Raw genomic sequence first — 13,837 nt, forward strand, 5'->3', positions numbered from 1 at the left:
AACCCCACGGAAGAAAGGGTTCTTCTTTCTCTCCATTTTCCCAGCTACTCTCTGCTCTACTCTGGTGCCCTGGCAGGAGCGACCTCATTCACGTGCATACAGAAACCAGTGCCCGTATCCTGATGTCACAGTTGTTCTGGCCTCTGCCAGTCCTTGCCATTGAGCTCAGACCCCGGTACCTTCCTTCTAGCTGTGTGACTACACCTCTGCCCCCAGAAGTGAAAGCAGACATTTGGGTTAGCTGTCTCCATGGCTGTGACGCTGGAGTTCTGCTTCCTCCCTGCCCTGTCTGCACAGTGCTCTGGGAGGAAGCGAGGCGAGACCCCAGAAGCCAGCCCTTGTCTGTTCCCCCCAGGACCTCTTCTCAGCGCTGATCAAGGGCCCCACTCGAACTCCCTACGAAGATGGCCTCTACCTGTTTGACATTCAACTTCCCAACATCTACCCGGCGGTGCCCCCCCACTTTTGCTACCTCTCCCAGTGCAGTGGCCGCCTGAACCCCAACCTGTATGACAATGGGAAGGTGTGCGTCAGCCTCCTGGGTACCTGGATTGGAAAGGTGAGGATGGGCCCCAGTGGAGATGGTGGGGCTGATGTTCACTTGGGACAGACCTGAAGGTTCCATTTGTGTTTCAGGGGACAGAGAGGTGGACGAGCAAATCCAGTCTTCTCCAGGTGCTCATCTCTATTCAAGGTACGATGGGCTGGCAGGCACACCGACAGCTGTTCCCCAGCCTGCCCTCGTGTGTTTGCCTACTAACTGGACTCTTTCTGGCAGGTCTGATCCTGGTAAATGAACCGTACTATAACGAAGCTGGCTTTGACAGTGATCGGGGCCTGCAGGAAGGCTATGAGAATAGTCGCTGCTACAATGAGATGGCATTGATCCGCGTGGTGCAGTCTATGACCCAATTGGTCCGACGGCCTCCAGAGGTCTTTGAGCAGGAGATTCGACAGCATTTCAGTGTGGGTGGCTGGCGTCTGGTGAACCGCATTGAGTCCTGGCTGGAAACCCATGCCATGCTGGAGAGGGCCCAAGCACTGCCCAATGGGGTCCCTAAAGACAGCAGCTCTCTGGAGCCCCAGGCTGTAGCTGAACTCTCAGACTCGGGCCGCGAAGAGCCTGAGGATGTAGGGATGGCCCCTGGGGAGGCCTCCCAGGGCTCAGACTCAGAGAGTGGTGCCCAGGGCCCGGCCTCAGCCAGCAGGGACCACACAGGGCAGACTGAGACAGCCCCTGATGCGTCAGCACCACCAAGCGTTAGACCAAAGAGGAGGAGGAAGAGTTACCGCAGCTTCCTGCCTGAGAAGAGTGGCTACCCTGACATCGGCTTCCCCCTCTTCCCGCTTTCCAAGGGCTTCATCAAGAGCATCCGGGGGGTCCTGACACAGTTCCGCGCTGCTCTCCTCGAGGCAGGCATGCCCGAGAGCACAGAGGACAAGTAGCTTCCAGGCCTTGAAAAAGGAGTGTCACGGTGGGAGAGGCCAGCCGCTGCCTGCTCCCTCCCTTCCCGAGAACTTGCCCCTCTCCCTGCCCCTTGTGTCCCCAGTTGGAGCCTTCCACTTCCCTCCACCCTGCGGCAAGTTTGATGAAGTGCAAGAAGTGTCCCTCAGCCATGTTCAAAGGCAGGTCCCCGGGGCACTGGGACCTCCATTGCCAGTCCTCTGGTTGCTCCAGCCGAATGTCCTGGCACTTGTTCCCTAGCTGTCCCTTCTCAGGTCAGAGGTGGGGTGTTGAGGAACCTACAGATGGCAGGAGGGCAGACGTGCCTTGCATGACGTGTGGCTGCTCCTGCAATGCTCCCAGTCCCTTTCCTCTTCAGCTTGACTGTAGCCTCCCCACACCCCAGGTCCTGCTGCCACACTGGGTCCTCTAGTCCCCCATACCTCCATCTCCTGGAGCTGTGGCTGGCTTTGGCCTGTCAGTGCGTTACAGCCCTTAGGCTTGTTGAACTTCCTCTCTAAGAGAGGTTGGGACTGAGCTAAGGTTCAGAGTAACACCCAAGAGAGGTGGTAGCCCTCACATACAAATACAGAGTCAAAGACAGGGTGCTGCTGGGAAGGAAACGGCTGTAGGTGCCTTGTATGGGTGGTACTGACATCTGCTCCGTGCTGAGACCACAGGGCATCTGCACAAACCAGGCCAGCAACAAGGGCCTCTCCCCACCCAGCGGCTCCTGTCAGCCTTGCTTATAGACTCTGCAGGCGCAGTCGGAGGGAGGAGGGAGGCTGGATGGCAGCAGGAGCTCCCCCAACCCCTCCAGGCCCAGAGGTTTACAAGTTTCTAAGCTTTTGATAATGTGAAGCTCCAGATAGAGGATGCTGTTGAGCAAATTGCAGCTGTTATTTCTGGTGTATGTATGTAATATTTAAGGTTGGGAAAATAATCTCAGAAGCAGAGATACTAACTCTTACTAGAAAAAACACAAATAAAAAGTAAAACAGACAAAAAAAAAAAGCCAAAGCATGATGCGTCTTGTCAGCCTTAAGTGGGCTCCGTGCCTGTGCTGTGCCAGGACCGCCGGGCATCAGAGCCTTGGGAAGGACAGAGCCAGAAACTGGAACACTCAGCAGGAGCCTGTTGGTACCTTGTGGACATCATGAGTGCTGGGTGGCGCTGTGCATCCCAGGGCATCGTTCATGTGGAGATGTGAATGCCCACTGCTTATAATATCTGTATAAAGTGCTGTGATTAAACTTTTTTTTACTTGCATTTTTTGGGGGGCTGGCTCATTAACAAGACAAGGTGACACCATTAAACCTGCCTCTGCGATTCGTTCAGGCTCTGTTGCTTTCTATGTGCCAGAGACCACCCTTCCATGCCATTTCCTCAAGGGAGTCTGGCAGTGGGTCCTTCATCTCCAGTCATGGGGTCTGTGGGGTGGACAGTTGAGTGTCCTGATGGCAGTCAGCTCCACACTGGGTCATGGACACCAGTGTGCTGAGTTCCAGATTCTGGGGGAACTGACGTCACAGAATCTAGTGATGGCCAGGTGTCACTGTTCCGGGCTGCAGGCTGGAGTGGTTGCCCCAGCTTGGGGGAGGTGCCGTCTACCGCTTCCCTGCTGCTTCGCCCATTCCTCTAAAAAGACAAGTGGGCCGAGAAGATGTCATGGGTGTAACTACTGCCTGTTATTTTTCAGTTTGAAATGTGTTGTCAGAATCTCTTCATTGGAGAGAGATTAGCAAGTCTCTAGGTCCTGACAACAAAGTTCGGGTCCACTGGGGAGCCAGTGAGCTTTCTGGGCTCAGTTGTGGATCATAGGTGAGGGTTTAGTCGCAGGAGCAGAGGGGACTCCAAAGCAGTCACTAGAAAGTCCGCCCAGCACAAGTAATGGTTCCCCTGGAGCCATGTGGATGAGATGTTCCCACTCCCCTCCCACGCCAGCACTTCCAAGACCAGTTGAAATTAGGGCAGAATTGTATAGAAGTGGCTAGGAGGAGATACCAGCCTAGTACGGAGGCCCAGGTGATCACCCACATTCAACAGGATCTACCTCCTGTTTGCCAGTCTCCCCGAGGCTTCTAACATAGGAATGATGCTTTGCTCAGTCCAATCAGGGTACCAACTGGATCTGAGGGCAGAGCCTCAGTCTTCCCATGTGGGGGTGGGGCAGCTGGCCAGGCTCTGAGGGCCTCTGCAGCTGAAGGGAGTCTGTGTGCCCAGCACCAACATGACTGGGCCATGGGTGCATAGCATGCCAGAGACCCTGGGTTCAATCTCCAGTACAATTTCATAGCCCTTGCTCGTGTAAAACCCCATTCTCTTCCCAGTCCTAGGACAGGATCAGCAGATTGGAAAAGTCACTTTATTTGGATTTGATTCTCAGAAGGGCTCCAAGCACAATGGTGAGTGCCTTCTAGATGTAACTGCCCAGCCAAAGGGCGCCTGCCCAGATTCGCATTCTAACATTTAGGGGGCAGAGCCTTTCGTACAGCCCCACCTTCCTACTTTCCCTACAGGGTCCCTACTACCTCCATGTGAGCTTTAGATAGCTTCCCATATGAGGGGATGGATGCAGGAGAGGGTCCCATCTCTGTAGACATAGACAAAGGCACGGAGAGCCAGGGAATCATAATGGTTTTTCTGGAGATGGCCTCTGCTGGGGTTCCCAGCTGGACGGGGCATCTCTGCTGCCACAAACCATCCAAAAATAGTTTGGGTGCACCTGGCCCTGCACGGCTTCGCATGTCATCAACTCCCCATCCACGGAAAACACGCCCCTCTGGTTCTTGGGCTCCAGGCGGAAGGCAAGCACGGGCACGTGCACCAAGTATGGGCAGTTATACTCCATATGCTTGCCCTTCTGCATGGCCAGGAAGAGGCGCAGTAGAGTGGCCCTTGACACGCCTGCACGCACATAGAACAGATGCATAACTCCAGCCTCACAACGGCCCATGGGTGCCGCGAACATCTCGGTGCTCAGGTGGGTATGTAACAGTACCAGCACCAGAACGAAATCCTGTTCTGGCACCACGGTCCAGTGAGAAGGCACCGGCTCCTCCAGGGGAACAAGGTATGTGTCCACAGGGCCCTTGTGCGCCTGTGCCGGAGAAGCAGGCATCTCCGAGGCAGCGTTTCCTACAGGAAGGTAGGCCAGTTGGCCCTGGTAGATTCGCAGGGTTGCTAGGCGAAAGATGGTCCCCATTGTGAAACGGATCTCCCCCAAGCGCCTGTACTTCTCACTCTCCAGGTCCACGTCAGCAACGAAGCCCCAGGACAGGCTGAGCACAGAATAGAGCTGCAGTCCGGAAGCGGTGTGTAGTGACAACAGATTCATGGGTGACAGGTGTCGGCGGCATAAGAGCAGCGTGCAGTTGGTCAGGAGGGCTTCGCTAGTTACCTGCTCGTACCTGCAAGGTTAGAGTTCAGGTGGAACGGGGCAGGAGCCCTCATGCATTCCCTTTTAGACCTTTTGGGGGAGTGGGACCTGGGGAGTTAGTGGAACCAGTGACCCTGTAAGCTGAGGATGCGGCTCCAGAAGAGACAGTGGAGCTTCCCACAGGAACTTGGAAAACCTGGTGGTAGGGGACATGGCCTGTTTGGACCCTCAGCTGTTACCCAGCATAGTAGTTCAAGGAAGCCGCCAGCGCGTTGCCAGACCCTCCGGGGAGGCTACACAGGGGTTTCCGGATGGCAATCTCCCAGTCAGGCCGTGACATAAGCCCATTCACCACCTGTGAAAGCAGAGCGGCCTCAGTCCAGGAAACTATCCCAAACCCTCTGCGCCATCCTCCCCCCCCCCCCTCAGTTCTTACCTCGTGCATCAGACCATCACCGGACATGACCACCAGGGCATCCCAGTGGCCCAGTTCCTCTGCACACACCAGCTCCCTGGCATGGTTCTGCCGTTCTGGGGGGAGGATTTATTGCTCTCAGAGCCGGCTTTCTGGCAGAAAATGCTCCCTTCACCCTCTGGGGACAGTACTCACCGGTGAGCATAAGTTTGAAGGATACTTCAGCCTCCTCCAGGAGGGGTTGCACGTATTTCTGGAAGAGCGGCAGAGCCTTGCCCCTGCCACTCCGGGGGTTCAGCAGCACAAGCACTCTGCAGGGCCGCGGAAGCAATCCCCTAGGGCAACCTGCTATTAAAAAAAAAAAAAAACAAAAACAAAAACAAAAAAAAAACCCAGGTGGGGCTGCAGAGAGGACTCAGGAATTAGAAGCACTGGCTGAGGATCCAAGTTTGGTTCCAGCACCTGGATGGTGGGTGATTCACAATGGCCCCAAACTCCAGTCCCAGGGGATCCTACGCTCTTTTCTGATCTTCAAAGGCACCAAGCACACATGGGTGCACACACACACACACACACACACACACACATACACACATGCTATCAAAACACTCATACACAAAAATCAAACCTTTAAACAAAAACAGCCTGGCGGTGGTGACGTACACTTTTAATCTCACGCAGAGGCAGGTGAATCTCTGAATTCAAGGCCAGCCTGATCCTGATCTATAAAGTGAGTTCCAGGATGGACAGTGCTACATAGAGAAACCTGTCTCGACAAACCAGAGAGAGAGAGAGAGAGAAGGAGGGAGGGAGGGAAGGAAGGAAGAAGAGAAGGAGGGAGGGAGGGAGGGAGGGAGGGAGGGTGAAAAAGAAAAAAGAGAGAGAGAAAAAGAATGTGAGATGGGGTCCCCGCTCTAGAGAAACAGCCCGCCTTCCATCCTATCGCTCTCGCCTCCTCCCTCCCCGCCTCCCTCCCTCCCTCATCCCTCCCCCCGCCATTCCTCCGATACCGCCGGGCCTGCCTAAGACAGCACGAAAGAAAGAAAGAAAGAAAGAAAGAAAGAAAAGAAAAGAAAGAAAGAAAGAAAGAAAGAAAAGAAAAGAAAGGCAATGTCTCCAAGAAGCCGCCAGAGGGCGGAAGAGCTGCAGTGACATGACCGGAGAAGCCCAGTACTTGGGTAACAGCCCTGCTAGAGGAAGCGGCCTCCCACAGGTTGTCCCGGAGTGGGACACCGCGATACCTCTTTCTTTGGCTCAGGGCCAGACGACTTCTGGTCTTGTGGGATAAAATGTTTCTCTCGAACGACCCTAGGCTATCTATGGTCCATCATTTATTTATTGGTCAAAGGGATCCATCCCTTTAGCTTTTCCCAGACAGGTACCCCACAAACCTGGTTCCATAGCCAGGTCCCGGGGCTCCCGCTGACAAGGGGCCACCGGCGTTGTCCCGGCGCTGCTAGGGGTGACGGCGACTCCTGTATTCAGCTCCTTATCGGTGTTGCCCAGGAGGGTGTCTGGAGACTGGCTGTGGGGCTCGCCCTCTCCACCTCCCTGGGCTGTGAGAGCGGCCCCGTCATTCCCCGAGGCGGCCAGATCTGAGGGACAGGAGGAGACAGTGTTGGTGGGGTTCGCTGCCTGGGCTCTGCATGTGGGGCAGGGGGCCCAGCCAGAGCTCCTAGACCTCGCAGAGGGAGCTGCATGCTATGGAATCACAGAGCCCCATGGGTCCAGAATCAAGCTTTCCAAACGGATCTCCCACCCCACGAACGTTCCGTTCCAGGGGACTCTGGATTCCGGCCCGACGAATGAGTCAGTGACCCGTGGCTCCCTTTGTCAGGCCAGCTCTTCACCCCTTGGGGTTGGTGGAGAGTCCCGTTGCAAAAATTCCCAGAACTGGCATTGCGAGGCGCTCACTCTGGCCCAGTAGCCGCGTCCCCTTCCTGAACTCCGAAGCCGCTGGGTCTCCGAGTCTCCAAAAGGGATGCGCCCTGCGCTCGTGAGAACAGTGCCCAGGTCCCGCAGGAGCCAACCCGTGCTGGATGGACCCACGGCTGCCTTCTGCCTTGCCACAGCACAAGTGTGCACTAAAGTCACAGGCATGTGGCGGTCTCCCTAGCGGGCCCACGAAGGCACCGCCAACTAAGGGAGGGCGGGGGTGTGGGGAACGTCCCTACCCAGTCGGTCCCTCTAGCGGCCTGTGGCGGAAAGCAGCTCCTCTGGTCTCACCCTCGCGACTGAGGGACAACTGAAGCACAGGGTTGGCACTGATTCCCAGGGATCGTTCCCCTCCGGTCTCAAACTTTTCGCTCAACTTGGCTGCAGCGCGGGGAGGGCGCTGAGTCTCTGCGCCAGCCTGGCCACGCCCCGCGTGCCTTGGTCTCTCCTGGGTGGAACCAGCGCAGCGCGCCGCCCTGGTCCCCCACCCGCCCGGGATCATCACAGTGCCGCCCGCAACACGGTCGCCGCCGCCTACGGCTTGGCCACGTGCAGATGTTGGGGGTGGGGGGACTGGACCCCTGGACTCGATTGTGCACCCCTGTCGAGGACAAGCTGGAGGAACAGCTCAGGAAACCAGCGAGGCGTGGAGTTCCGAGCACGGCTTTAAGCAGCGCGAAAGGGGGGGGGGGGCGCAGCTCAGATCCCTGCGCCCAGCATCCGAGTGGGCCTCGGGTGCGCGTGGTTCCGCGCTCTCTCTGAGGACCCTGGGCTGCATCTCAAACGCTGCTCACAGAAGGGAGGCAGCGCCTCTTTGGCATCGCCTAGCCCCAGCCTGATCATCAGAGAATTACACACCCAGATCCTTCCTGCTGTCCTAACTCTGGGCCAGGTCGGGTCACCCGCCACCCGCAAGCTTCTCTTGCTCCCCTGTTCCTCCGTGGTGGATTTACTTTTAGATTCCAGACGCAGCCGCTGGACCACTCAGCCGCCGAACCCGAAGCAGTTTGTCATGCCTTCCGGGAGAAAGCTGAACCGGTTTGGGGACTCCTAGCTGGAGCACGAAGTCCGGAGGAGGGAACCTCCTCAGCAACCTCCAGAGTTGGAGCCTTTCCCCCAGGGAATATTGTCGAGGCCTGGGCAGCTGCCTGCAGCGGATGATCTGGATCCACGATCCTCCCCAACTGGAGAAACCCAACAGCGTGGACAGGGGCACTGGGGGGCTCTCATCGGGATTGGAGGGGCAAGCATGGGGGCGTGGTCCCACCGCTCCCCACCCCCTCGGGCAAGTTCCTGGTGAAGATGCTCGCGCCCAGGAGTATGCGCTTCGGTGGATATAAACAGGAAGCATGGGTCGTTGTATAAGTGATATATTTCACGGCAAATGACCTAAGGTGGTCTATAACTAACCCGAGTTAAATTTCTGGAAGATTATTCGCGGAGACTGGGAAAATGAAGCTCCCAAGTCCGACTCGGTGACCTACCCAGGCAGGACCAAAACAGACACCAGACCCGCGGAGGAAGGAAGTTGCAATGGTCCGGCTCCAGATGCGGAGGGCTCGCACGCCCACACCGGCCCCCGCGCGACCCCACACACCTCTCTCTTTGCATCACCTTCTTAAAGTCCAGAAGGGACAAGTTCCGGAGGAGCAGGGGAGCAGATAACAAGGCGTTGCAATGAACTGGGTCACGCCTTGAAGGTGGCTTCTCTCCCAGCGGACTCCTGAGTTCCCAAACGAGTTTCTCACTATTTTAGTGGTCCCCGGCTGGCTAGGGGACGCAGGCTGAACCTGCGGTTCCGCACGCGTCTCTGCAATATGTACCTTGGCTCTGCACCGCCCCGCGACAGCCTGACCCGAGCCTTCCGAGAAGGTGACTCAGCGACACACTCGCGGGTGGTGAAACTCCCGGAAACAAAAAACTAGAGGAGTTGGAGGAAGCACGGGCGTCATCATCCACCCCCAGTGCCGCCGCGCGTGGCCACGGAGATCTGGGCCTGCACCCACCCATCTCCGGCTTCCCACCTCACACCCCAGAAATCCAGCGCGGACAGGGGATGGCGGCTCTGCAGCCGCAGTGCCGCGGTCACGCGCTGCGAGGACGCGAGCGAGGCGTGGTGGAGGAGGGGGCTCAGCCAGATCTTACTGCTGCTCGCTCCTCTTTCTGTCCTGTCCCACCCCTTTCCAGAAATGTAGGGTCCAGGTTGGCTTTGGCATCTAGCAAACTCAGGAAGCTATTCTTCCCGAGATTTCGAGCTTGGAGGGGTCTGGCTGCCCAGGCGTCTACTCTCTCTCTCTCTCTCTCCCTCCCACATTTTTGGGGGAAGAGCTGTCTACCAAGCCTGAAAAGCTAGTTGTTAGCAACTGAAGAGGGGAAACTGAGGCATGGGAAAGGGAAGACTGGGCTGCGTGTAAATCCATGCTCTAAATGCTGACCTGAAGCAGGGTCGCGCTTTTTCTTAGGGCGTGGGGCTGGATTCTCTCAGACTGCAGGCCAGCTGGGGCAAGATTGACGGAAGACTTGAATTGGTGAGAGAAGCAGACTCAGCCTGCAAGGCTCTTTATCCCTGGGCCTGAGGGCCAGTTCCCTTCCTGACCCTGAAGATCCGGTGGGAGGGGGGTTCCAGTCTGGCCCCAGTTCCAGTCTGCACAATGGCTCCTCTGTACTCCCTGATGCCTCATCCCCTGGCCTCCTCACCTCTTTGGCCTTTGCCTCTCTTGTTCTCCTTACCCTCCCCCTTCCTGGGCAGCCTTTCTAGACACCATCCCTTTCTAAAGAACTTTATCCTAACTCCAGAAACCGTGGGACCGCACCCCTGGCCCCGGATCCAGGACTAGACATGAACAAGATGTTGGTTTGTGAGCCGGATGATGGTGGCGCACACCTTTAATCCCAGCACTCAGGAGGCAGAGGCAGGCGGATCTCTGTGAGTTCAAGGCCAGCCTGGTCTACAAGAGCTAGTTCCATGACAGGCTCCAAAACTACAGAGAAACTCATCTCAAAAAACAAAATAACAACAATAAAAAGATGTTGGTTTGTGTTTGTGAAACTTGAAGGAACTGAAATCCTGAGTGGTTAAGGATCTCAACGGAGTTGTCAAATCAATTCCCAACACAGCTGAGAACAAAAGTGAGCCCTTCCCCCAGTCTGTGAGGCCATGTCCCTCCAGAGGGGATCTGGGTATCTGTTAGCCTGGTGGATTGTTCAACCTCAGCAGCCTCTCCAGGTACCCAGAGGCCTGAGGGTCTCCAGGAGAAAGAAGCAGCACTTACCGCCAAGCATTCCCCTCCCGTGTATGTGTGTGTATGTGCGCGCACGTGATCACACACACACCAGTTAACCAGCCTGTGTCCAGCAAGACCCACCTAGCTTTAGCGTTAGACCAGTCAGGAGTTCTTACTTGAAATCAACCCAACCTCTATTTTTGGCCATACCTGTCTCACAGATAAAGGCTTTGTTTTCCTCCCTGCATGGCTTTCCCAGAAAAGAAAATATCTAAGATGTTTTTCCCACTGCCTTCTCTACCTCAGACCAGAGAGGAGACAAGCAAGCAGTCATTAGACCTGGCCTCTGCACCCCAGGAACTCAAGGCTACCAGGTGACCAAACATGTAAATGTTTTTTGCTATTTACATGTTTGTGTGTGTGTGTGCGTGCTGGCATACCATAGTATGAGTGTAGACGTCAAAGGACTACTTTCTTGTTCTCTACATCGTGAGAATCCCCGGGGCTTGAACTCGGGGAGTCAGGCTTGGTGGCAGGCACCTTTACCTGCAGAGTCATCACTGGCCCCAGTTGTTTTCCTTAGGTCGGGATGCCTGGCACCTCAACCACCATGCCTGAAGCTACCTTCTCTGGGTGATTTTTATTTTATTTTTACGGCATTTGGTCCTTTGAGACAGGGCTTTGTATCCTAGGCTGTCCCTGAACTTGTTACGTAAATGAGGATGGTAGCTTCCTGACCTTCCTGCCTGCCAATCAAACCCAGGGCTTTGTGTGCATGAGACCAGCATGAGACCAGCTGAGTCACTCTCCCTGTCGTTGACAATGGTTTTTTTTTTTTTTCGTAATTTTAAAAAGCATTTGCAGATCCACTTAGTTTATGTGTGTGGGAGGTTTGCCTGCATCTCTGCATGTATACCACATGTGTACACATGTGTCTGGTACCTGTGGAGGTCAGGAGAGGCATTGGATCTCCTGGAACTGAAGTTATGTATGGTGGTTTGTCTCCATATGGGTACTGTGAACTAGCCCCGGGGTCCAGCCTCAAACTCAAGACAATCCTCCTGTCTCAGCCTCCTGAGTGCTGGGATCACGGGCATATACACCATGCTCAGCTTCCCTGGTGAGTTCAGCTCGCCAAGTGCAGGCCTTTTCCGGGCCTCAGCTTCTTTCTGTTTTACTGTCGCTGCCTGGGAGGTTGCAAGAGAAATGAAACGTTCACGTCTGAAAACGGTAAGCTGTTCCCAGACTGTCTGACATGTGGCTTTCCATTCTGATTGCTCCCAGACGCTGCTCCACGATGGCCATGCCAGGCATTGGGTTGGAGGTGCCCCGGGCCACATAAGGGGGTGTGGAGGCCCAGAGAGGCTGTGCCGGATGCCTGGCTATGTGTTGGAGTGTAGACTTCACCTGGGGTTCCTCTTCTGTGCGATGCTTCCCTTGCTATGGCTGTCTGAGGGCAACCCTGGCTCTACCCCAGCTCTACCCCAGCTCTTACCCTACCTCTATGATGGTTTGAATAGGAATGGCCCCCCAGAGGCTCATCTATTTGAGTGCTTAGGGAGTGGCATTAGGAAGTGTGGCCTTTCGGGTTTCAAAAGCCCCATCCAGTGCCAGTGCTCTCTGTTAGAGCTCTCAGCTCCTTCCCCAGCACCAGGTCTGCCTATATGCCACCATGCTTCCCGCCATGTGGATAATGGACTAACCTCTAAAACATTAAGCCAGCCCCAGTTAAATGATTAAATGAAGGAAGGGTTGCCATTGTTATGATCTCTCTCTCTCTCTCTCTCTCTCTCTCTCTCTCTCTCTCATTTTGTTTTGTATTGTTTTTCGAGACAGGGTTTCTCTGTAGCTTTGGAGCCTATCCTGGTACTAGTGCTTGTAGACCAGGCTGGCCTTGAACTCACAGAGATCCGCCTGCCTCTGCCTCCCAAGTGCTGGGATTAAAGATGTGCACCACCACCACCCAGCTTGTTATGATGTCTCTTTACAGCAATAGAACATGGACTAAGGGGCTGGAGAGATGGCTCAGGGGTTAAGAGCACTGACTGTTCTTCTAGAGGTTCTGAGTTCAATTCCCAGCAACCATGTGGTGGCTCACAACCATCTATAGTGGGATCTGATGCTCTTTTCTGGCATGAAGGAGTTCATCCAGACAGAAAGCTCATACATTTCAAAACAAAACAACCCCAATTAAGACAACCTCTTAGGAATTCTCCTTGTCCTCCTGGGCCACTTTGCTGCAGCTGGGACCCAGGCCCCCATATACCCTTTCCTCTCGGCCTTGTTGACCTGGGCTACAACACTCTGGAATCTAAACACCTACAGGTGTGCCATTTGGCTGATCCCAGCCACCTGCCTAAACATCCCCGTGGCTCAGAAAAGCATCTCCCTGTGTCAGCAGGCCTGGTGTCTCCTGAGGTTTTGGGGGAGGGTAAATCAGAGGATGCTCTTGATTTCTTCCTACAGTCTTCCTTGGCCTGTTTGTGATCGCCCTGGTCTCTTCCTCTTCATCTAGCATCACCTCTGACTTCTTAGATTTGTTTATATATCCATACAGACAAACAATGTCGAGGTTAGGCATGCTCACCTGTACACGCACACACGTGTGAAAGGCAAAGGCTCTAGTCGATCTCCGTTTGTTTTCGAGACAGTGCCTTACTGTAGCTCTGGCTGGCCTGGAACTTGCTCTGTAGACCAGGCTGGCTTTGAGCTCGGAGATCCATCTTCCCCCAGTGCTGGAGTTAAAGACATACACTGCCACCATAACCAGTTCTACCTCTTTTGTTTTGTTTTGGCTTTTGCTTTTTTTTTTTTTTTTTTTTTTGAGGCAAGGTTTCTCTGTGTAACAGCTCTTTGCTGTCCTAGAACTCGCTCTGTAGACCAGGCTGGCCTCAAACTCACAGAGATCCGCCTGCCTTTGCCTTCGAGTGCTGGGATTAAAGGCGTGCGCCACCACCTCCCCACAGCTGGGCTTATTTTTGAGACAGCTTATCTCTTTGAAGCTAGAGGTAGTTTCAGCTAAACTGGTCGGCCAGCATGCCTCTGGAATCTACTTTTCAATCCTTATCCCAGCTCCAGAGCTGAGGTCTCTGGCTCGTTCCCACATACCCGAGCTTTACACGTATGCTGGAAATCTGAACTCAGGATTTCATGCTTACGCAGCTAGCACTTAACCCCCTGAGCTCCAACCCCTGAGAATATTTTCTATAATAAAATGCCTCTATGTGGCACTAGAGATTAAATTCTGGCCCTTGGGAACACTCTGCCTGAGCTACACTCCCAACCCAAGATGTATTGGTTAGAAAAAGATGCATCCCTCATAACCTTGTCTAGAAACACTCCTCAAGCTTGAAGGATTGGACGGACACCCTCATAAGCTCTTAGGACCATTGTGATTCAATGTTTTATGCCTTCAGTGGAAAGATATAACAACACTGGGC

At 54.7% G+C, this 13,837-nt stretch overlaps 2 protein-coding genes across 2 annotated transcripts in view; one reads left to right on the forward strand and one right to left on the reverse strand.

Moving 5' to 3' along the window:
- Ube2o (ubiquitin conjugating enzyme E2 O) overlaps nt 1-2,713 on the forward strand; it is a 41,715-nt gene extending 39,002 nt beyond the window's left edge. Inside the window, exons 16-18 of the mRNA XM_038328708.1 lie at nt 356-559; nt 637-694; nt 779-2,713. Of these exons, the coding sequence (XP_038184636.1) occupies nt 356-559; nt 637-694; nt 779-1,446 (930 nt within the window). The 3' untranslated portion in view covers nt 1,447-2,713. The remainder of the gene's footprint in view (nt 1-355; nt 560-636; nt 695-778) is intronic.
- A 1,276-nt stretch (nt 2,714-3,989) lies between these two features.
- Nucleotides 3,990-6,927, reverse strand: Sphk1 (sphingosine kinase 1). The gene is made up of 5 exons (XM_038328005.1): nt 6,630-6,927; nt 5,434-5,586; nt 5,260-5,354; nt 5,063-5,178; nt 3,990-4,854 (listed from the first exon to the last, which is right to left on the reverse strand). The coding sequence occupies exons 1-5, from the start codon at nt 6,637-6,639 to the stop codon at nt 4,074-4,076; spliced, it is 1,155 nt and encodes a 384-aa protein (XP_038183933.1). The 5' UTR covers nt 6,640-6,927; the 3' UTR covers nt 3,990-4,073.
- Nucleotides 6,928-13,837: the final 6,910 nt, after the last annotated feature.

The sequence above is a fragment of the Arvicola amphibius genome, chromosome 4, assembly GCF_903992535.2.
Source record: "Arvicola amphibius chromosome 4, mArvAmp1.2, whole genome shotgun sequence".
Taxonomy (NCBI): Eukaryota; Metazoa; Chordata; class Mammalia; order Rodentia; family Cricetidae; genus Arvicola; species Arvicola amphibius.